This window comes from Eleginops maclovinus, chromosome 18 (assembly GCF_036324505.1).
Source record: "Eleginops maclovinus isolate JMC-PN-2008 ecotype Puerto Natales chromosome 18, JC_Emac_rtc_rv5, whole genome shotgun sequence".
Taxonomy (NCBI): domain Eukaryota; kingdom Metazoa; phylum Chordata; class Actinopteri; order Perciformes; family Eleginopidae; genus Eleginops; species Eleginops maclovinus.
In genome coordinates, this window is record NC_086366.1 from 17,428,075 (window position 1) to 17,450,957 (window position 22,883).

Here is a 22,883-nt window from a genome sequence, read left to right on the forward strand (position 1 = left end):
ACAGTGAAAGCTCTAATTGAATAACAATTGTAGTCACCGGTTGAGAGACAGGTTCTTCAAGCTTTAAGAACAAGATTGCTTTTGAGTGTGCTGCTTGTCTGTCACCAAGTGTTAATCGGAAGCTCAAAAGTGAAACTATTAAAAGTGTTCTTTAGAATTAGAGCCCCACCTCCATTTCCCTACATGCACTTGGCTCCAGTAATCTCACCTCTCTTTGACTTGGAAGACCTTGTTGCAATATGACTGAAGGCAATCTGTGATAAATGCTGTCCTACTTGACTATTGTGATTCTTTTTGACGTTTAGCTTTGGCAGCCGGTGTTTATCCCATCGTATTATGTCCTTTAATCAGAGCACACTATTCACTTCTGTCTCAACCTTTGCTCTGTGCTTTAATGGTAATCATGACCATTCTATCAGCAACTTGAAGTGTAGTTGGCCTCATTTTTTTTAAGTAGACAACATTATTTGAAGTTTATTCTTTAATCATGAACTTTGATTTAACTGATTAATTGCCTCCTTTTTTTGAGTTTTTTTATTTTATTTGCATGATAAAATGTTTTCAGACATCCATGGAATACAAGGGTTTGAATGTGCACTCCTTTCCTGTTCTTTTTAGTATGATCAGGCAGAGTATATGCGTATTGATAGACCACAAAGCATAAATTATGGATTTAAAACCATATAAAGTATTGACTGAAAAATATATTTTTTAATTTGTTGCCTCACTTTTGATCACTTTTTAAAGGAGAAGACGGAAATCCACTGTCAGTGGAAAAGAAATAACCTCAGGGTGGTTTTTTACACACAAAACAGTTTGAATGGCTCTTGTTGATCGCGATATTTCCTCTCTTACATTTGTCATCACAGCTGTCTGATTTCCCCTCCCCAATCATGTCCGACACTGGAGGTAGAAAACTGACAGATGCAAATGGGGGATTTCTTCAGGTATTTCATGAAAAGAAAACATTATCATAAATGAATGGGGTACCTGGACAGTGGGTATGTGTTTTGAAGAGAGGACGGGGTAAGAGGGTGCTGGAAAGCCTACAGGCCAGTGAGCAGTTGTCTGCAGAAGGACGTTTTATTTTAATGCCTGACTGGGCACAGCTTCCCCTCTGTGGATGTCTTGAAAACGGCTTCTTGGCAGACTTTGCCCCTTCATTAATTTTGACCAAATATTTACTGTGCATCACATGGCATGCCTTACATCCCACTCTCATTTTTCCAGGTTTTCAAAACAGTTTGGGGGGATTTCTGTTCCATTTGGTTGGAACCGAGCCATGCCCCACTCAGCAGGCCCATGCTGGTGTCTCTGGGATCCTGCCACATGAGAAACTGGCTCCACTGAGTCTTAACCTACGCTATGCCTCTGGGAGCCACATTTCACTTTAATAATACCTTGTATCCACAGCTACAGTGGTATGAACCACGCACATACATGCATGCACATACACAAGCTTTCACACATTGACAGTCCAATGTTATATGCTCCAAGCTTACCCTTTTAACCTAAAGGGCACCAGAAGGAAACGTGCCAAGTTTCTGTACTCAGGCATCAATGTTGTACCCTCGCCTGAATGCTATAGCTAAAATTCCTCCTTAACACCCAGCTGTCCGAGATTTGCTTTAGAATGTGTTTGGCCAAACTTTTAGAATAGCCTACATAAGGTCATTGGCTCTGCTCTTAGGGACTGTAACATAACACTGACTCAATGGCAGACCGGTATCAGCCGCTGCCATCAACTAAATAACATTTAAAAAGCATTATGTGCTTTTTGGCCATGCCTACCCTGATTCACTTTGGCATCCCTTCAGAGCTGTTCTTTTTCTTGGCACCGAGCCTAAATGCCATACTCCCTGTGACTGGCCTGTGCCAGCTGAGTGTGCTGGTCCTTCTTCCTCTACACCGCCCACCAGCCTGTCCCCTACCACAGTCCCGTCACGGCTGGGCACAGGAACAGAATTACTGCAGCCAATCCAAAGAGTGACAGAGAGGAGCAGACCACGGCTCCATATTGGTATGGATCCGAAACTGAGCAGACAGCAGGATTTACATTGAATTAAGAATGCTGGTTTCTTTAACACTGCAGTGATGGTCTCCTTCCCCTGCAAATATTGCATTATATATGTCTGAAATAGAGCCTTACCCATCCACTTGTGTTAAAGTATGCTAATCATCCACAATTATTCTCATATATTTGTTTGTGAAAGACTAAACATTGTTTTGCTGATATATAATACATTAATCTCTTGATGATTTCAAGTTGAGCAGTTGATGGAAGATCAAGTTGGCAGAGACACTCCTGCTGTCCCCTGTTGGGAAATAAATGTACCAGTATTTTCAATTACCCCTGCCTCTTGTATCCTGCTGTTGCAGGCTGCTTTGATGTATCACTGAGAACACATTGGTCAAACCTCATTAAAAACTGGCAATGTTAAAAACAAAAACACAAAGTAATTGCACACTCGTGCTTCTTCTCTGTAATCCACCCCCCCCCCCCCCCCCCATGCACAAATACTTGACAGTGGCGCATACGGAAAGCTTCCTAGTAGAGCCTGATACAAATTAATTGCAGCTCTTTTCAGGGGTCTCTGCTCTGCTGAATAAATGACATCCTTGACATCGGTGTTGGAGTGCCTTCATGAGAAGTGAAGGTCATGTTTGTTTTCTTTGGTCATTGCTATAAATGAATGCAGGGTCAACCTGAGGATAATGCTAAAAGTCGCCATAACATTGTAAATAAATTGATGGATACTATAGAGATGGACAGGCTCCAGTGTGTTCCACTACAGATTTCCTGCTTGTCTCAGAGAATGGATATCATAAAGCATAGCAACAGCGTTCATCTTGCAGGAATAAATTCTGCCCTCTTGACCTTCTGGAGATTTTGACAACTCATCCACAATTGTGTCCCCTGGGTTTCTGTTTAGATTTGAATAGTATTTCTTCCTGTTATGTGTTTTTACATTTGCTCCCTATTATGTTGCTGGAAATTTATGAGACATCGGTATGAATACATGCATTGTAAGGGAAAACCTGATATGTATTAACCACCCTTCTATATTGAGTCTCCTTTCATAATTTTTATGTAAGCGCTAACATAAAAAGAGATGAGTTTCTCTAGACGGATGAAACAAAGATGTCCTTGTTGTCTCTGGTTGACTTAGGAGGTGTTTCATGAGCATCAGCAATCCTTATGGTGCTTGTGATCATGTCTGGTGTCCTTCAAGTGTGTGAAGTCTGTTTGGGAAAAGCCTGGAGCAGAACTGGAAATACTGCTCCTATTGTCACAGGTCCATATGTGGGCCCCAGAGCAGGATGGACCCCAGCCTCCCAAAGGAGCACTCTAGTGGGGTTGACTCACTCCTGGCCTGGCCTGCCAGGGGAGCGCCAGGGACGTGTTTCCCAGATGACTTAACTTGTTTTGGGGCTAGTGCTGTAGGCATATAGGGTGATTTTGTTAGATCCCAGCTTGATGAGCAATAGTGATTATACCACATCCGAAAGCTTATGATGGTAACCTGTGGCCCTAAGCAAAGAAAGGAGTGCTGATTGTTGATAGTATCGTCAGCACATTTGTTACCTTTCTTGTCAAGCATACTTTGCAATCAAAGGCAGGGACAATATTGTGCCGCTGAGAGATGTTCATATTTTACAAGTCCCCATTTACAGAATAATTGAATTATTTAACTACGGCACTTGTTTTTTAGTTTACAACACGTTGATCTACTTATAAGTAATGCAACTTTCCTGTTTCTCACCCTACTATTGTCTGATAAAGTACTTAATACATCCCATTGTCAGGTGCCTTGCAGAGTAATCACTGTCTGTTGTATTTTTCTTATAACTTCCTTAACCTTATTCAATGTCTTGGCCCTAACAATAACAAAGGACCTTTATTTCAAGTTTGCATTACAGTCTGCAGAAGTCTCTCAAATATCAATATAGAAGCATTGTAATAATCTGTGTGGACTTCCTAAAACAGCAAATACAGATAAACAGTCCAAACGTGTAGTGTTGCGTTTGGTGTTGTGTGTGAACTCAAGTAGTGGTAGTATTTTGCCTTGATTTAAAAAAAAAAAATTTTTTAGAATATGATATCTATTCTCAAGTGCTGCCGTAGCATGAGCGAGGAAACCATACCCTGTTCTGTTTGGTAAACGGAGACAAAGAGATGAGGAAAGAAAGAGGCCATAAAGATATCCATCATCCCCCTGTATCACCCCCCCCTCCGGGTCTCCATACACACTCGCACACAGGGCTCTAATCCTGCCTCTTAGGAGTGTAAGTGATAGCCTTGTGTAACATTAAAAACACGTCTGATCTGATGCAACTGGCAAAGTCATTCATGCAGAGAATTCCAGGGTGGGATCCTGATGTTGAAACGGTAAAAGATTTGGTTTCTCTTTCCAGTCATCTGAGCAGCAGGAGAACGGTACCTTGCCTTTTTTATACGCTTCCGTCCCTCACTCCCATTTCTCCCTCTTATCTCTGCCCTCTCTCTCTGTTATCTTCTCTAATTCAACAGAGAAGGGTGCCTTTTCTTTTCCATTCAGCCGTTTATTGGCAGGCTCTCTCCCAAACAGGCGTGGCTCCAGTGTCCGCCTGGCTAACCCAAGGGACACGCCCTCTGCTCTTATCTCTGCCATAAATCCCTCTTAGGTCCCCTAATCACAGATTAATGGGACTGTAGATAGGGAGTGTCTTACAGTGCTCAGCCTTTCTTATCACACACCCATATTCCATATCTGTGCCATTGCTCAGCTGGACATCTGATATGCGGTGTGATGATATGGCTCATGCTCCTGCAACACCTCACAATCTTTCTTTATGAGATTCTGTGACCTTGACTATCTTTACGGGGGGAAATTGAACTTTACCACAATATTGCTTATATAATCACATGCAATGATAGGCTGGGATCCTTTGATCTGTAACGCGAATAGACTGAATGACCCAGCTCTGGGAAGTTTGATTAATCATTCAAGGTAGTAGAGACATTATCCTGTCTCCCAACCTCAGGGGACCTCAGTGACAACAGATCTAGATAGCCTTACTGTCCTTCGCTCGTGTGAGTTTTCGGAGGTAAAAGGCAAGTGCCTGGCTCTTTTTCTCCTCCTTACACTCAGTCAAGACAAGGCTGAGTGAAACCAAAAGCACATTTGTTTTTTTAAGTGAGGGAAATCAGTGGACCTGAACTTATTACTTGAGCTAGGTGATTGTTTTTGTGTGTTTCATTTTTTTTCTTTTTTGCCTGCCTCTCTGCTTCCCTTCGCTTGGAGTGATTAGTAAGAAAAATGCAGAACACATGATGTCGCCTGTGGCGTTACATGGGCTTTAATTGCAAAGGGCGTATGTGCTGTTTTTAAGGAAAGACCATGGCTCTGACAGAGATGACCCTGTTTAGTTGTTTCCTGTCCCGAGGCTGGTCCGAGTCTAGGATGCAGTTGCAGGGTCATCCTCTGTGTTTTCAGTCAGAGTAGTTGGATCGATTGCTGCCTCCCAGACATGTAAGCTTTGTAGCACCAAAGACAATCATTTATTGCATTTTTATAGTTGACATCTTGGCATTTATTCTAACCGAAAATATTTTTATAGAAATTCTTCCATAACTAAATCAAAAGTGCAGTGCAGTGTCAATAGTACGGGAATTAGAAGGGCCAAAGGGGCTGTAGAGCACCGTAGAATCAGGCATAATAAAGTAAACTTTAATGACTTCTCCTGTCTGTTACTGTGATGTATGATATATACAGTATGTATATTAAGATTTGTATCCATTTGTTGTCATATGTCTAAGTCCATTATTCTATCCAGACTCACAGTTAGAGAGACCGCTACATATGGTTGAGCTGGAATGAAGGATTTATTTTGAATTACCCTATTATTCCAAACATATGATTTGGAATAAGTACAACGAATGATAGTACAATTTATTTATGTTGAATGAGTTTTTCTCGCAGCACTCCCAAATCCGATAGATAACCACAAGGAGGACCAGGGCATAATGAGTCCTGCTCAGTGGATCACATTATGAGCTATATGCATTATCAGTGTCAGTCTGTCTTTTACGAACATTTTTTTCTTTGTCAGATTGAGGAAGCAGGCTTATCTCTTGGAATACAGATTCACGGCACATTACCTCGTGTTGCAGGGTGAAAATCAAGTTTAGCCTCAAGACACAGATGAATCAATATAAAGCTGGTAGCCATAATGTTAATATACAATGTATGCCGAGTGATCGAATGGACAGCAGAGTGACCTTGGCTTCTTGAGCACCACCGCAATTCCCAAGATCATGCTCTGTATATCAGTGATTGGATTGTGGGGAAAGAGCCTAGATTTCAGAATGGGCAAATACCCACAAGGTCTGCATGACTCCTAGGATGCATAGATACTTTTTGAGAATATGGGTTAGTCTGGGTCTGGACCCTTGTGGTGTTTTTTACATAGGAGTGTGAGAGCATTCAATTCACTGTGCACGTTGTTGCTGATGGGCTCTCATGGTTTGCTGTTCATTATAGGAATTGCTTTTAGCATTGAGTGCAGAGAATTGTAGGTTGTTTTAATCACCTCCTCAGAAGCAAAGGCTCCCTCAAGCATAGTGTAACTGTGTGTGTGTCTGTGTGGCTGTGTGTGTCTGTGTGTAAGAGAATAAATGAGAGAAAAGAGAAAAAGAGTGCTCCAGCAAGTGAGAGGGTTAGGGGAGAAGGAGAATCTTGCCTCGGGCTCCAATCGATCAGATCCCTGCAATAGAACTCCCAGCTTCCCTTTGGTGAAGCTGTGTATTGCATTAGCTCATCTCACATTTTCTGTCTGGAAGCAAAGAAGGGGGGCGATAGGGGGATAGAAAGTAGGAGAGAGGGCGGTTGAAAGCAGCAGAGGAGAGGGAAGGGCAGCGCTTTGAAATAACGGGAGAGTTATACGACTCAAAGCGAAGCCAGAACGAGGCTCTGAACATCTTGGTTCAGCAGTGAAGTGTGCACTCTGCTCCTCTCTTGTTTCTGCCTCAGATTTGGTCTTCAGAGCGTATTGTAGAAACGGAGTGAAGTTAGCTGGTCTGCCATCTTCTGAAATCATGCACCTGTATAGGGGGATTCTCTGTGCTATGACAGAGTAATCCTTTATCCCGCCTGTGTCTTTTTCCCCTGCTGAGGGGTAATGGAGCTGAAGTAACTGGGGTCACTCAAAGTGTCTGCGGGGATCAGCACATCAAAGCGCACACACACACACACAAACACACACTTAATGAATTAAACAGGAACATGGAAAGCATAATAGCATTGTGTAACTGATACATTCTCGCATCCACTCAAAAACCCTGAGAACACACATGCCCTCTCAGGAATCACACACTTTTTAGAGTCAAATATGTACTGCTGTATATACAGTATATTTACCAGTTTTTTCTCACCAGCTTCCCTGTACCAGGTCACTTTATATGTTGTGCTCGGTTTCGCATCGTAATAATGATCTGCTGTAATCATCTACAGCAAACAGGCACAGATCAAACACCGCACCGCCTGCTGCACAGCTCTCCACACAGTGGGCCACATCTAAATAGTTAATGGTTCCCCCATAAAATCCCAAACTTCAAACCATTTTTAAATTAGAGGGGAGCTATCTAAATCAGGAAGGGAACGGGGAGAGCAGATAGTGGCGGAGCTCATCAAAGTCCTCTTTAATAAAACATTTTAGCCTGCCTTTTCTGGTGTTGAATGGCAATGGTAGTGGTGCAGTCACTGTGGTGATAATGGGCCTGTGAAAGTTAGCATAGCGAGTAATGTTAGCTCAGCTCTTTGCTTTAGTATGCTGCCCGGACCAAAGGGCTTGGCCTCGTTAGCATATGGTTTGTAAGTTCAAGAGCCTCTGATGGGAGTAAATTACAAAATGGAGGTTAATTAGCCTGGTATTGGTTCAGGCCACCCCAATAGCCAGGAAGCACAGTCATGTATTTTTTATTCCACCTCACATAGCAGACTTATTCATTCTTGCTCCAGGCTTTATATGACACTCTCTCTCAGTCTAATTCTCCTTCTGTTTCTGTCTGTCTCTCAGACTGTCTCTTAAGACATGCTTTTCATATCCTCTAAGTTGCTATATAATGACTTGCACTGATTTCTGAATTGCTCTGAATAGAGTGGTTTTAAATGGCTACATTTGAATAGTGTTCTGTGGCATTGCATCCAGTAAATTGCATCTGTAATATTCTAACACCATTTAACCTCAAGTGTAGAATATCACTTCATTAATTTAAACTATAGGCTGGCTGAAAACATTTATTTGTGTGTGAATAAAAAAAAACAGTAGCTTTTTCTTTTGTGGCTCATTTGATATTAAGGTTGTTCATAACCACTGCCATTTGTGACCAATATTTTTTAAGGATATAAACACGAAAGTGGAAAAAAGTCATAATTTAGGAATAATTTGACAAGACTTGTGATCATGATGTCCTTCATTTGGGTACTGGATTAATTATATGCCATTGACCACACTACACATATGCGTAAGTGATTAATCTTTCCACAGAGCTGTCACTGATTACGCTGACTATACGTAAAATATATAAGGCGACCACAAGAAGATGCCTCCTCAGCACCATTTTTTTATAGGGTAACAGGGGGATGGGTGGAGGGCACAGGGATGAGACATTGTGGCAAGTTCACGGGATGCTGGGTAAATTAATTGCAGGCCTGTGCCTCCAATTAGACCAGACTCTTTTTAATTGGTCCTGAATGGGCTCCAAAGGCCTATGCTGGGAGATATGGCAAGTGGGGGAAAAAAAAACCTGCTCTCATCCTCACACACACATACAGATACTATTGTGTGTAGGCACACAACCAGCAAGTCCCACCCCTCAGGAATTAACAACAGGAAGCTAATTTGCATGTAAAGCAGGTTTGATAGCCACAGCTGACTGGTCGGAGAGCAATAGTAATGGCCTGAGATAGCACAGAGGTGTTAACCCCCTTGGCATTGCTGTTGGCAGCTCTGTTTTTGTTCAATATGTAATCTCTACTCCTTCTTTGTCCCCAAGTTATGCACTGCATCCATATCTTATCTTGTATCTTTTAATTTCCTTTTACTTTAAAGGTGTGTCATATTCTTGTGTACTGTTGCCTTCTATTTCTCCCTTTTTGCTCTTTGATCTGAGAAATGAGTCACATAGCTTGAGCATTGCTAGGCTTTGCTAAAGGAGCTGTAAGTGTAATTAAAGGGTGACTTCTCTCACTGATTGGTAGTTTATTTGCTCTTTACTTGCATTTGCAGTACCTGTTATTGTACCTGAAATAATACATTCCACTCCTTTTCAATTATATCGTCTGCATTTAGCTAGTTACGGTGCTAAGACATACTTTTGGATCAATATTGAGGCTATATAGTACGTTTCTCAACCTAACAAGTAAGATTTGTGTCTGCAGAGCTGAGCAAAAGAACAGAAAGGCACTATAGTTTTAGAGTCCCAACAGTCAAATAATTATAACATAAATGTGTTTGTACTCTAAATAATTGAATGGGATACTAACCTTGTATGGTAAAAAACATGTATACTTACAGTATGTGCAAGGTATTCAAAGGATGTGCTTATTACATTAGCCAGAGGAAGGTATAGCTGTCTTTCAAAATGTGCTTTTAACTCCACGATAACAGGCCCAGGTGCCCTATGTGCCATATTTTATTATCAGAATAAGGACTTTAAAATCCATTCAAGGGTTTAAATGCAGTAAGATGTAAACTTGAACTTTTTTCATTTCTTTTCAGGATCCCGTCTGCGCCAAGAGGACACCCCACCCCGGATTGTGGAGCACCCCTCTGACCTGATTGTCTCCAAAGGGGAGCCCGCCACTCTCAACTGTAAAGCTGAGGGACGGCCAACCCCGACAGTGGAGTGGTACAAGGATGGAGAGCGGGTGGAAACAGACAGGGACAATCCCCGTTCTCAGCGCATGCTGCTGCCCAGTGGCTCCCTCTTTTTTCTACGCATCGTCCACGGACGACGGAGTAAGCCGGATGAAGGTTCCTATGTCTGCGTTGCCCGCAACTACCTGGGAGAGGCAGTGAGCCACAATGCCTCGCTAGAAGTAGCCAGTAAGTGCAGCATGCCTTCTTGTTTCTTCTTCGCCTCTAGTGTGGGTGTGAATGGGAGCGTTTTGGTTTAGATTCAGCTGAATAGCAGGCTCCAGTTTCCTTCAGTGTTTCTGTGCTCAATGTGTTCATTGAGTTGGATAATCTCTTAGGAGATGGGCAGGATGTGTTTGGCCCACCGGTCTCTGTAGGCCTGCGGAGCCTTGGGGGAGAAGCGGCCTGATCATTCCAGGGTGAGTGCTTCTCTAAAGGTCCCTCTGTAGGTGGTCAAGAGCTACAATGGGAACAAAGCCCTTTAGGTTTGGCCATGATTCTGCTTTTGTCAGAGAGATAGATATGAGGTTTCATATCAGAAGGAATGCAATCTTTCATCTGTGTTTAGTCATCTTTTAATGAAGAGTGTTCCCAATCATTTAATTGAAATATCAGAGATCCCCTTTATTGTCAGGTACACTCGTGCAACAACAGGTTAGTGTTGACGTAAAGTGGATTCAAGCATCTCTAGGGTCAACAACTAGGCTTGGAGACATGTTAATGTGTATATTAGGCACTAAGTGCGTATGCAATGTCGTGAGAGAAAAAACTCTTACCATTAGACTTTATGTGAGTGTTGACAAATTTGTTCTCATGATTCTTGAAAGGCTGCTTTCGTTGGTGAGGTCAGCTCTTCAGATAAAGTATCTCTGTGCTCTCTTGACTGGCTGAGAGTGAAGGATGAGGACGAGAGCTCAGATATCAACCACTCTTTTAGCATGCCCAAAGGCTGTCACCAACCCGCTCACTGTAATCTAATCAAGATGGGGGAAGAAAGAAGTATGTGTGTTTGTGTGTGAGTGTGTGTTTGTGTGTGTTTAAATGTGTACATGTTTGTGAATGTGGAGCATGGGAGGTTACAGGGCTTGGCATGGACTCCTTGCTATTTGAGGGTAATGGTCTTGGGTGTGAGGTGATGGTCAGACAGAGTTGGGCTTTCTTTTACGGATTAAAGCTGTGTGAATCTCTTGATGGTACAGATGTGACAAAACTGCCATGCTGTTAAGGCTGATTTGTGATGTTTTAGTTAAATGCATACGATACCTTTAGAGGCTACTTGATATTAGGCTGGGAGAGTGGTGGTCCAGATGGTGTCTTGTCCTCATATATTCTGCAATACATAAGACCTGCCAAGATCTCAACAACAATTTCATCTGCACACTTTTAATGTAATTATCCTTACACATTTAGAGGCAAATTAATGATTTAAAATATGGATATAAGAAAGCCTAAAAGGAATTCAAATCTTTGGCACAACATAAGTTTCCACAGGTCAGAAAGCTAAAAATATTTCCCAAGTAGTAGATGATATATAGTGTTTATTTTAGAGGTGGGTTTTCCAAGTAGAAAAACAAGACACTTGGCAGGACTTACAAGGACCAGAGTAAAAGTACCATTGGCTCAATCTCAAGTTTGGGTTGCTTATTCTGTATAAGGTTCAAAAAGACCCATAATGACAAGCTACTGTGCTCCAGCGCTCTCTATCCTTCTCGCTTAGTTGGTGTCTCTGACTCCCCTCTCTGCAGCTCATGCCTAACTACATATAATTATGTTGTCAGAGCAACCGGGATGGAACCCTGCAAATGAAAAAGCCCAGAAACACTGAGTTGTCTTCACAAGGCTTCATTAAAACTCCTGAGTGAAGAAACTACAAGCAAATCTGGCTCTTAAGGGTGTATTAGAACGTTTCAGAGCATTTTGAATGCTTTACTGCCATTAAAGATGCTTGTCAAACCTTAGCTGTTATACTTGAATAATGTAGAGGGGCTGTTTTACCGAGATGAAGACTGTGTTGATGGAACAACCAGGCTTTTAATTTCCATTGAAACTCCAAAGAAGGAAGTGGTGGTTTTAATTGTGTTTACTTTGACTAGCTCTCCCCCTCTAACATTTTCACTTAGAGCTTAAAACACAACATTTTGGAGATGTTATTATAAGACCGTGGCTTTTACAGTTTCCCCTATTCAACAGCGATTGTTAACATAATCCAAGTTTCATCAAGTCCTGTTTTGCCAGGCTAGGAGAGCTTACCCAGTTTATTTGGTTAATCATTAACCACATGTACAGCACAGCCCACAATCTCTCTATCTTAGCCTCTTATCCCAAAGCTGGGGCTAATGCACTTACCATGAATCCTGTTTGCCTTGTGTATTCAAACAGTCTTAAGATAGGATTCTTTACTTATTAGGTGATTGTTTTCTTTGTATTAGAGATGTCAACATAAAAAAAGAACTTCCTTAATGCTCAATGACTGCTATTTGATAAATGATTAAGAGTAAGGCCACATTGAAATACGGCCTAAAAGTATTTAAAACATTATGTTTCAAAAACCTATTTATCTTTAGATTTCATTCATGCTTTCACCAAACGCTGAATACATCTGTAAGATAATTCAAAATTAATAGAGAGTGTGCTCAGCTCACTCATATTAAGTTACCAATAAAGATATAGTCAGAAAATGTGTACTGTAAACTTTGTGACATGTCGCCAGTGTAAGAGTCCCTGAGCGAATCTATGAATAGCTTGTTTCCCTTTCCCTGGATGCGGAGATAGTAAAGGGAGGTAATGGACGGCACACTGCTCCACTTGAGCAGGCGATAACCTCAGGGCCCGCTGTCTGGTGGCCTGGCTGACTGCGCAGTGCTGACTGCACAGGTTTGGCTTTGGGCCTTATATCCACACACAGACTCCTCACTCTAGAGGAAAAGTTTACTTTTTACAGCCACTAACAACATTAGCGAAGGGGTGTTTACTTGAATTTGGCCCTTTGCATATAACTCTTGTCTGCCAAGTTTATCTGAGTATCTCACTGATGTTGATGCTTCTGTGGAATCTCTGTCACCATGTGCAGCCAGCTGGCTTTGCTGACTCTTGGTAGGAGAAGGTCAGGGCATTGGATATGTTGAAGCAGGCAGAGTTCATTGTGACAGATTGGGGGCCATGCTTAAGGGTCATCTACAGAGCGGAGGACAGTTTGCTAGCATGCGCGCGTCTAAAGACAGCATGGCCACCACCCACCAACATGAAGACCTTTCTGTCTTTGTCACAGAAAATCCCTTTAACTACATCTGTCGGATCTCAAATACTAAGGGTCTTCGTTTTCTGTTCTTCAGAATCCCCAACCTCAGACCCCTTCTCTTTACAGATCTGAGTTTAACATTTCTTTATCAGCTGCCCCATGACTGAAACAGCTTTCCTTACTATCTGTTGCCACAGTTTTTTGTTTTTTTTCTATCATAGTGTTTGCCTTTCATTAACTTGTTGCAAGAGCGGTGTAGTGTGCATCAGCTCTCTGTTTTTGGATACCATGTTTATCTTTAACCTACTTATTCTGCTATGCAAAGAATAAAGAGTGTCAAATTTAAAACGAGACTATGAGGTGAAGAGTCAAAAAAGTGATGTAGTGAAATAAAAGCAGCAAGCAAGAACAGAATAAAAAAGGCGGACAGCTAACCCCAGCAGAAGCAGAAGTGAGTGTGCTGGCAAGCTGCCAGGGGACTGTAGGCAGAGTGTGTTACAGCTCTGTGGCAGTTATTTGTCTCAGGGAGGTTCAGAGCAAATTGGTGCAAACGGCACAGCCAGGGTCTGCTTCATGAGTCAACACACAGCAGAGGGCTCACTCCATAGACTCGACTTAGCCTCCTCTCCAATCTGTTTTATATTGAAATGCTTCCACAATCTGTGTGAGTGCATGAGGATGTCAAAGCTGAACCCTGATCGCTTACCATCTCTTACCAGTGTTAAAAGTTTTATAGTCATGCTATTGGCTTTCATACAAATCCCTGTTCTTTCATTTAATAAATGATGGCTTATTTTAAGTTATATTGAGAGTTGTTGTGTGTGTACTGATGCTATTGGTTTTTTCAGTCTAAAACTGTTAATCTTGAAATTACAGTACATGGGAAACAACTGGCTAGTGTCTAATTACACTGCCCCCCCAGCACATAACTGTCAGCTAAGTCTTTGTGAAACCTCTGCATGGAAGATATGTTCCACACATGCATTTCAATTAGTATTCTATTAATCTATATATGCAGAGAGACCTTTTTATCATGCATGTTGCGTGTGGTCTGTTGAACCTAACCAATTTAGCACTTCAGGGTGTTTGCATAAATCAATGCAATCCATATAATTAGAGCTGCATTATTTGTTGTGATTGGTTGCAACCTAAATGCCATTTTCAGCAGAGAATTTCTGCGATCCACAACAAAAACCGGCATAAGAAAAATGTGTGGACCCTCTGACAGCATGCTCTGCTTGTTAGTGACCTGGATGTGTACCTTAACACTTTGACCATGTTAAAATGTGTGAGACACTTACTGGCAGATATTGGTCAACATAATTCACCCAACACTCCCTGCAGTGACAGCAGCCTGGAGTGAATAAAAAAAAATGCTCATGTCTCTTTCAGTCTTGTAAAATGTGTCAAATGTCACACTGATTCTGGGATTTTTAGAGCAAAAAACAAGCATGAAGCTCGCCCACACACAGCCCTCCCCTACCAAAACTAATACTGCTGCCTAGATGTGAGGCCAAGAGCTCAAAATGTTCACCACGGGAAAGAGTGCAGTGTAGAAGCGGATAAGAGCCAGAGCAGGGCAGCTTTTTACTGGGTTTTAGCTGCTTTGTGTTGTCGTACAGCAAACACTGGCACCAAGCCTAAACAGAGCACACATCCTGCAGAGTAAGAAAAAAAGAGGTATGAATGGGTTGGTTTATATCAGAATGAAGCCTGCGATAAAAAAAGTGTGGGTGAGGCAACATTTGCTGTGTTTGGGGAGAATGCGAGGTGTGTGTATGTGTTTGATTCCATCAATCTGTCAATGTGTGTCTACACTGGTTTAGTGAACAATGTCTAGCAGTGTTATGTGAAGGAGTCTGTACATGAGCTAAAGGGGCAGGTGTACAGACATGGGTAAAGAAGTCTGCCCAAAGTCCCATCAATCACTCCATGCTCCACCCGTCTCTGACAGCCTACTGGGCCAAGGAAGACGAGAGAGACATGGCCTCCAAAAGTCCATCAGAAACCCTTTTATTCTTCCTGTCTGTGTGTCTCAGAGAAAACACAGAGCTCAGCACAGTTTGAGGTTTTGAGACTAGGAAAATGAGCCAAGCAACATATAATATCACGTGATTTCCCGTCACCCTCTCTCTGCTCTTATCATCTGCATTATCAGATTGTCACGAGTGGAATTTAGGAAATTGTACCATAAAGCAATACATACAAGGCCTTGATGAAAGCGGTACTTTTTAATGGTGACATAAAATGTGTCTTTAGGAGGCTAAGGTTGCTCCATTTATTGTTATGGATATTTGTCTGTTTGATCTATTCCAAGATAAAGAATGAAATGGAAACAATTTCACACTGACTCTGCTTTCTGTGTGTGCATTCATGTAGTAAATGGCTCCAAACTTATGTATTCCACTTCAAGCACTTTCATCAGTTTTGTGAAGGTTGTAACAGCCCATCCATTTGCACACACTGACATTGCCCAGATATCTCGGGAAAGGTCTTGAGCTACTGGGTGCCTTTCCTAAACTCTTGTGCGTCAGAGCGTTTCTTCTGGTCGCCACAGTGACTGCTTATTCATCTCTATGTAATCCTTGCCTCTGGCTATAGCTCAGAACAGGATCATGGGTTGTAGGATGGGTGCAGGCTCCCAGGATAGTGAAGTATGATATTAACATTATGAAGTGCTAGTCTACAGCAGATAAGATACAGTGAGTTTGTGAGCTCTTGAGTCCAGTGGTCCTATTCTTCTACTCAGGAGGCCCCCTGATAGCAGAGTGCTTCACTTCCTCTCCTCTTTAAACAACATTGTTTGTGTGTGTGCATGTTTTTAGTGCATCTTTTATCAACATGTTTCCATATTAGTCTGAGGTGTGTCTTTGGTTCTGCTCCATACGTGATAAATGCTCCTAGTGATAGTGCTTGAGAACCAGATGAATGTATGCTGCTGACTCTAATCTCCACTTCTTCTGCAGAGACCTGGGTATTACTCTTGTTGTGAGGTGTAATCTCCTCTTGGTCTGAGCCTCTCTTGTGGCCAGAGAGTCTGTGTGCATGTGTGTGTTTATGTGTCTGTGAAGTGTGTGTGTGTGTGTGTGTGTGTGTGTGTGTGTGTGTGTGTGTGTGTGTGTGTGTGTGTGTGTGTGTGTGTGTGTGTGTGTGTGTGTGTGTGTGTGTGTGTGTGTGTGTGTGTGTGTGCGCTTGCATTCTGGTGTCTGGTCATATGACGAGGTGTTCTGCTCTGCGGACATGCTCTGGTTATTAAACCAGGGTTAAGCCCTCACTTGAAACCTTCTATCATGCTCGTCGATCCAAGACGATGGAGCAAGGGAGGATTAGGGGTTAGGAGACTGGATCTTTAGGGATTTCTAGACAACATTTCAGCAAAGTTAAAAAAAATGTGGTGAAGGGGCATACCCAGTCCTCTTAAGGTGAGCCTGCACGGACCTTGTGACAGCCTGTTTTTTCTTTTCCCCATGTCTTCACTGTTTACTCCCAGGAGACACACCACCAATTCACCACCTATTGGTAGTTTTTCAGCTAACCTCTAACACTCAACTGAGTGCAGACACCTTGCTGTGAACTCTCGGTTGAAATATAGAATGGGTACAAAACAAGAACAGTCAAATTTCATGCACGTACTTGACAAGCTTGCTCCAGAATACAGAGTTTCAGCTGCTGAGCAAAGAGAGCAACATGAAGCAATATTATGACACAGAAATAATCTAATTTTGGGTTCTGGATATATAATGGACAATGAACTGTGACACTATTCATGTAATGCTTCATCCATAATAGCAATGGCATCTGTAAATTGTAAAATGGTATGGTTTGTGGAGTTGTGGAGAGGAAAAGTTTTAGTTGCTCAGCCATAGCGATAGGAACACAGGCTGATTCTGCTCAGGTTCAATGAACTGATAACACAGGAAACAGTGGCTGTGCCCCCTTGTGCTATATCAGCCTTTATCTGATATGTTTTCCCTTTCCAACATGCTATCTCGTGTTTTCCTCTCCTTTCTATTTCTCCCTCTTCTCTATTCATACTTTGTTGCTTTCTCTCATTCTGTCTCCTGTGAAAAGTGAAAGATTGAGTTGAAGAGAGACTTTATGTCCTAGGCCTTTGCAAAGAAGAAGGGACTGGAAAAGGGGAGGTTATCTGATATTTGTATTATAGTTGCATGCTGCTGAGCCTGTAGAAAGAGAAGGAGAAAGAGCTGGTGATGTAAGCATAAGAGCTAAACACTGATAATGATCTTTGCTGTCGTACTAAAAATGAAATGCAGTCTATATGCTGCTGACTGTGTATAGTATCTGCCCTGCCATCAGTCAATGACAAACGCAAACAGGGGATACATGATGGCATCCAATTGTCATCTAATTGTCCTTGGTTGTCCTGGTAGCTAATCTGATCATTAAGGCAACAATTGAGAGAAAATTAGTTTCTCCTTGTCGTGTCATCAATACGTGAGTGTGTCCTGAAATAGGGTCGCTATGACTTGAGAGTTGTTGCTCATTATCGGGGTGTACTCCTCATGCAAGCTTTCTGTTATTCTGACCTCTCTGTAATGATAGCAGTTGATTTATAAGCCTCAGACACTCAGCATTCTGGGTCTCGCGTTACAAATGGAGGGATTGACTTCACTACCATGGTAGTAATGCACTAATGACAACAGTGAAAGCAACAAGCTAACACTGAACATAATTGAAAGTATGCAGGTCATATCTGAAATATTTAGTCCCAGTTTTATTCTTGTCATGTAATTAACTTGAGAGACTGTTGTTAGCAACATTTGCGCTGATCACAATCATCCTAAATGGAGTGTTTTAAAACATATTTAATATTGTAATTAGGACCATAAACAGAAGGGCAGCCTCACTACATGATGAATAGAACAGATACACCGTCACCTCCTCTTTGTGCCTGCGTGACCTTTCTGAACAGGGTGTGGCAAGGACACAAAGGATCTCCATGTAACCATACACTGCAAAGAGTTGGATAAAAGACAGACATGGGGACATTGTGTGTAAATGGAGAAAAGTGGAGAGGATCCTTTCAAAATTCAAACAGTAGTCAGTTGCTTTGGGTAAGTTTGAAATAGCTGACATGTGACTCAGTCAGGCTGGGTATTGTATGACCATAGTGCTGCTGTTAGGCTCGGGGGTGACATTTCTATTCTCCCATCCAGACCTCTCTCTCTCGCCTTGCACTAGTATCAGATTCTAATCTGTCAGTGGTGCCTCAGCTCCATTTAGCCGATTGGCTCCCATCTGATGGACGGGACAGAAGGCCCCTCAGAGACCGGGGGGATATAGCTTGTCCCAGAGTTATTCACTTCCCTAGAAATAGCTGAGGATTTGGCACTCAACTATGCCAGTTTTCAACACATATGTAACCTGTATCCCTTTTCTCGTTCTTGTATTGATGTGTAACTCTACTCCTCTTGCTTTCTGACGGTCTTATATTGCAATGCACAAGTGCCACGCTTGGAACTTAAAACCTGTTTTACTTTTTCTGTGAGCATCTTGCTGATAATCATGGTCCGGTTGCAGAGGATCTCGGCCCTGGCCTTTGCGTTCAGTCTCGTTTTTTCCTTTCCAATGGGATTAGTGGAGAGTGCCGACTCTGCAGGTGGAGCCATAAGTTAATTTTCCCCACTGTTTGGAGCTTTAATAGCTTATTGATTGCCTGACAGAGATGCAAGACGTGGCATGGAAGGGCAAAAAGAGGAGAGAGAATAAGTTAATCATCGCTCAGTGCGTTGCCAGGATTTAATCACATTACCCAAGGTTCACAACCAGCATGTAAATTCGCTTTTAACCTCAGAGGAGTTGGACTGACATTTCTGAGACAGAGGGTACCCTGCTGATTTAAAAAAAAATAAAAATCTTTCTTCAGCTGCGGTCAGGTCCCTGCCGGCCTGCTACTCCCTGCCCAGCACCCGCCTCTTTCCTGTGGGATGCAAGCTCCCTGCCAAGGGGCCCAGCTTAATTCACGTTAAGCTGTTGGGTTAATTTTAGCCTTGCTATGCAGTAGTGACCTCCATCTGCTATAGTGCTGCTCAGGTTGTCTGAAAAACATCAGCTTGGCCTCCCCGATTCCCAGACAGCTGGTTGGGCCATCACTCATTTCTTCCACTAGGCTTTCCCAGTTTAAAGTACTCCTGTACTGTGTGTACAGTACGCACAGGAAAGGCTGTGTGCCTGTGTGTGTGTATGTTTCTCCAAGGAACTCTGGCCCATTAGCACTGCCATCATATACACATTCTCACTACGGCTGGTTACTTGGAAACTGCACATGCTGCTTTTATTTGACTAGATGCCAGCACAAATTTTGAAAATGCTCCCCTAGTTTAACAGCTCCAAGCAAAGCTGCCATTAGCACTGAACTCTACCTTAGTACATAGACTGTAGCATAACTGGGTAGCTCTGGTCTAACCTCCGGAGCCAGGAATGATTTTATTATCATTTATGCTTACTCTCAAAGTTCTGTGAGGGTATCACACTGACTGGTGTTTACACTGAATGTAGCAAAACCCAGTTTAGCTTTGGTCAGAGTTTGCCTATGCTTCAGCCTGGCTTCTATAAATCTGTCAGCACCCACATGCTCAGCTTATCCATAAGCAAAACAATGGCACGGAGAGGACAGAGGTGTAAGAGTGAGATAATGTAAACACATAGACAGAGAACTCTTCACCTTGCACCCCATCACGCACACACTGTCACTGACCAGATGACCAAATTCCTGTCTGGCAACAACAGGAGCAACATCTGGTAAAACTGTCCACCTTAACCCAAATCTAAACCTCATCAGGTCTCATCACCAACAGGACTCTACGTACAACATGTAGATTGCTCTCTTTGCAAGAGCCTTGATGAGCTTGAAAATAACAGCACACAATCTGGTGCTTTGAGATCAAAAGCCCAGAAGGAGAGATAGGAAGAACAACAAAGAGAGGGATAAATTGTTGAATAGAAAATAACGGACAAGCTGCCATTAGGACGAGAGAGTAGATGGAGGTGGCTCCAGTTGGATGGAGATGCTCTCTTGGCTCTAAAGGGAAGATAAGGGGACAGGTGGTGTTCTGTTCTTTTAAAGATCTCCGACAGCTGGCAACTTTCCATAAGCATGCTGCTATAGAATGTATGTGTGTGTGTCCCTGGGAGTGTGGCGTGCGTGTTTGTGCAGCATTTGTCTGTGAGTGCGTGTATGTTTATAGCTACATGTGCCTACATTTGGGGGTTGTTAAAGCACTTGCCAGCTGAGATATCTCCCTGAAGTCAGTCTCAACTATCTTACCTACTGGAGGGCTTTTTTATGATTTCCTTTTTTTGTATTCACTGGCAGCCCCATGGCATTGGGTCATTTTATACCGAGCTGTTGTTCTAAACCTTTTCTTTGTCTGTGGTAAAGCTTCATAATGTGTGAATGCCATGTGATCAGACTTAAGGAGTGGTTTGTGTTTGATATCTATTTTCTGTTGCCACTCACCTTGCTTCCTGCCTTTTTAAGAGACTTTGGACTTTGCCTCTGCCCTACTACTTAAGACTAATGTTAATATTTCTATCATGACTTCAGGTCTAGCATATTGTATAAAGCATTATTTCACTTTAAAACTGACCATTGAAATATGCCCATCTAAATCTTATATATAAAATATACATATTTTATGTGTTTTAAGTGTGCTTTTCTCTTAAACTTTATTTCATGACTAATTACCACTTTTCCAGGCAAAGCAGATGCAGGGATAACAAATGAGTCAAAATTGAAGGGACTTTAAATGGCTCTGTGTTGGCCTGGCAGTATGTACTGTTCATGTACTCTGGTTAGTTCAGGGTTCTTTACTGTGTTGGCTTTGGGCTCGTTCCATATACAGCTCTGTGTTTGATCGGACGCTGTAGCGGTAGCCACTAAGAAGAGCTTGTGTCATCTCAGTGGCAGGCCTGCTTTTGTTTGCAGGAAAAAAAAAGAGATGGTACTAAATGGGCCAGAGGCGGTTATTTGCTGTTGGCAAACAGACACTGTCCTCAGTGGTGAAGCACTCAGTTGCCACTGTGGCCTGACAGCTGGCTTTCATCCCTTGGCGCTGCAGTGTTTGTTCACAATGCAAGTTCCTCTTAAATGTAATTCATGCTCTTAAACTCTTCATGGCTATCACGCTCTGGTGAAGGCTCGGAATAATGTTTCCCCTTTTAGCACTGCATTTGGTCAACAGAATGTGAATACATTTCCCAAATCATTATTGATTGATGTCAACTGTTGTAAGTGCTCTCTTTTTTCTATTTGTGTTTTTTCTAATGGTCTCTTTGAAGTTGCAGCGTCCCAACTTCAATAGAGCAGTTAGCCTGCACCTGATGCATTGATGTTCACGCCCCAGAGGTCACCTTGAACAGGACGCCCTCTTTGTGTCAGGGAGCTTTTTAATATGCAACAATTAATGACATGGTTTTAAGATGAAAGACGCCTCTATCTACTATCACCAGCTGTACCCAATCTCCACCTTTCTCTAAATATATTATTCCCCACCTGTCTTCATTATAGACTATAGCCTCAACTGCACAGGAATCACAGGTATAAGAGCATATACTTGATCTAATCAGCTCTTAAAGAAGTCCCATTATTAAACTGAATATCCCTTTAAGACCATAATTACACTTTCCTTCAGCTTCACATTGGGCTCGCATATTTCTTTTTTTATGCATATTGACTCTAGCAAGATTCCTTATTTTCCCTGAAATGTGCATCTCCTCAGGTATTTATTTAGGCTGAAGCTCATTGCAATTAACAATTGTTTAGAACATTTTGCAGATGAACAATTTCTTATTGCTTTGTGGGGTTCACACAACCACCTCTTAATTAAAATAGTGTTCAAAAAGGATTTTTCTCAAATAAAATGTTCTTGTAGAGTTCCATTTTCATTCAACAGCTACCACTTTTTTTTATGCCTCCCCTGTTCTCAAGAAATACAGTATGTTTAAAATGTGTCCTTCCTGCAAGTGGCAAAGTTATTGTCTTTAAAAAAAATGGCAGCAATGATAAGTCTTAGTACTGACAGGCAAAGAACAAATCCTCCGTTATGAGTATAGTACATCATAGACTTCATGGACGCTTTTCAGATTCACTTTGCCACAAAAATAATTTCTGCTGCAGTGCTTTCAAGCTGGAAATGTTTCAGAAAATATTGTTTCCTTTTGATCGCGCTCAAGATTCCAAGTATTTCCCCTTAGGCAAAGCCACATAAAGTCAGCTTTGTCCTCCAGGCTCACAGACATTATTATAGTTGTCCTCATATAACTATAAATATATTCATTTTGAACATCAACTGTTATTCATCTAGACCATAAAGTTGTAGAGAGTCCTAAAACATTCACTTTTGCATATGTCGCCAGGGAAATGTCAGAATTCACAGAGTGGATGTCAATCAGATGGAAGTGTCGTAGTTTTGTAGAAATGCTGTTAGGCTGCCACAAAAGGCTATTTTTTGAGAGCACACATTTATGTATTTTCCTATGGTGATGTGTGAATTTAATTCCTAAGGTTCACAGGTCATTTATTTGTTTTCAGACTTGGTCAAAACTACATGTCTTTCTGTTGTATTTATACCACAAAACCAGTGTACATGAGGGTGTCAGGATATACCCAAGAGAGTGTCTCTGGTCAGAGGCAGAGAAAAACTAGGCCAAGTTCTTTTTCTTTTTTGTCTCCTGTTGTCTGGAAACTGTCACAGGAGAAGAGATCAAGGTGACCATTTTTTCC

At 42.0% G+C, this 22,883-nt stretch overlaps 1 protein-coding gene across 1 annotated transcript in view; it reads left to right on the forward strand.

The window, feature by feature from the left end:
- robo1 (roundabout, axon guidance receptor, homolog 1 (Drosophila)) overlaps positions 1–22,883 on the forward strand; it is a 153,777-nt gene that overhangs the window by 37,211 nt on the left and 93,683 nt on the right. The window contains exon 2 of the mRNA XM_063907414.1: positions 9,763–10,089. Within this exon, the coding sequence (XP_063763484.1) occupies positions 9,763–10,089 (327 nt within the window). The remainder of the gene's footprint in view (positions 1–9,762; positions 10,090–22,883) is intronic.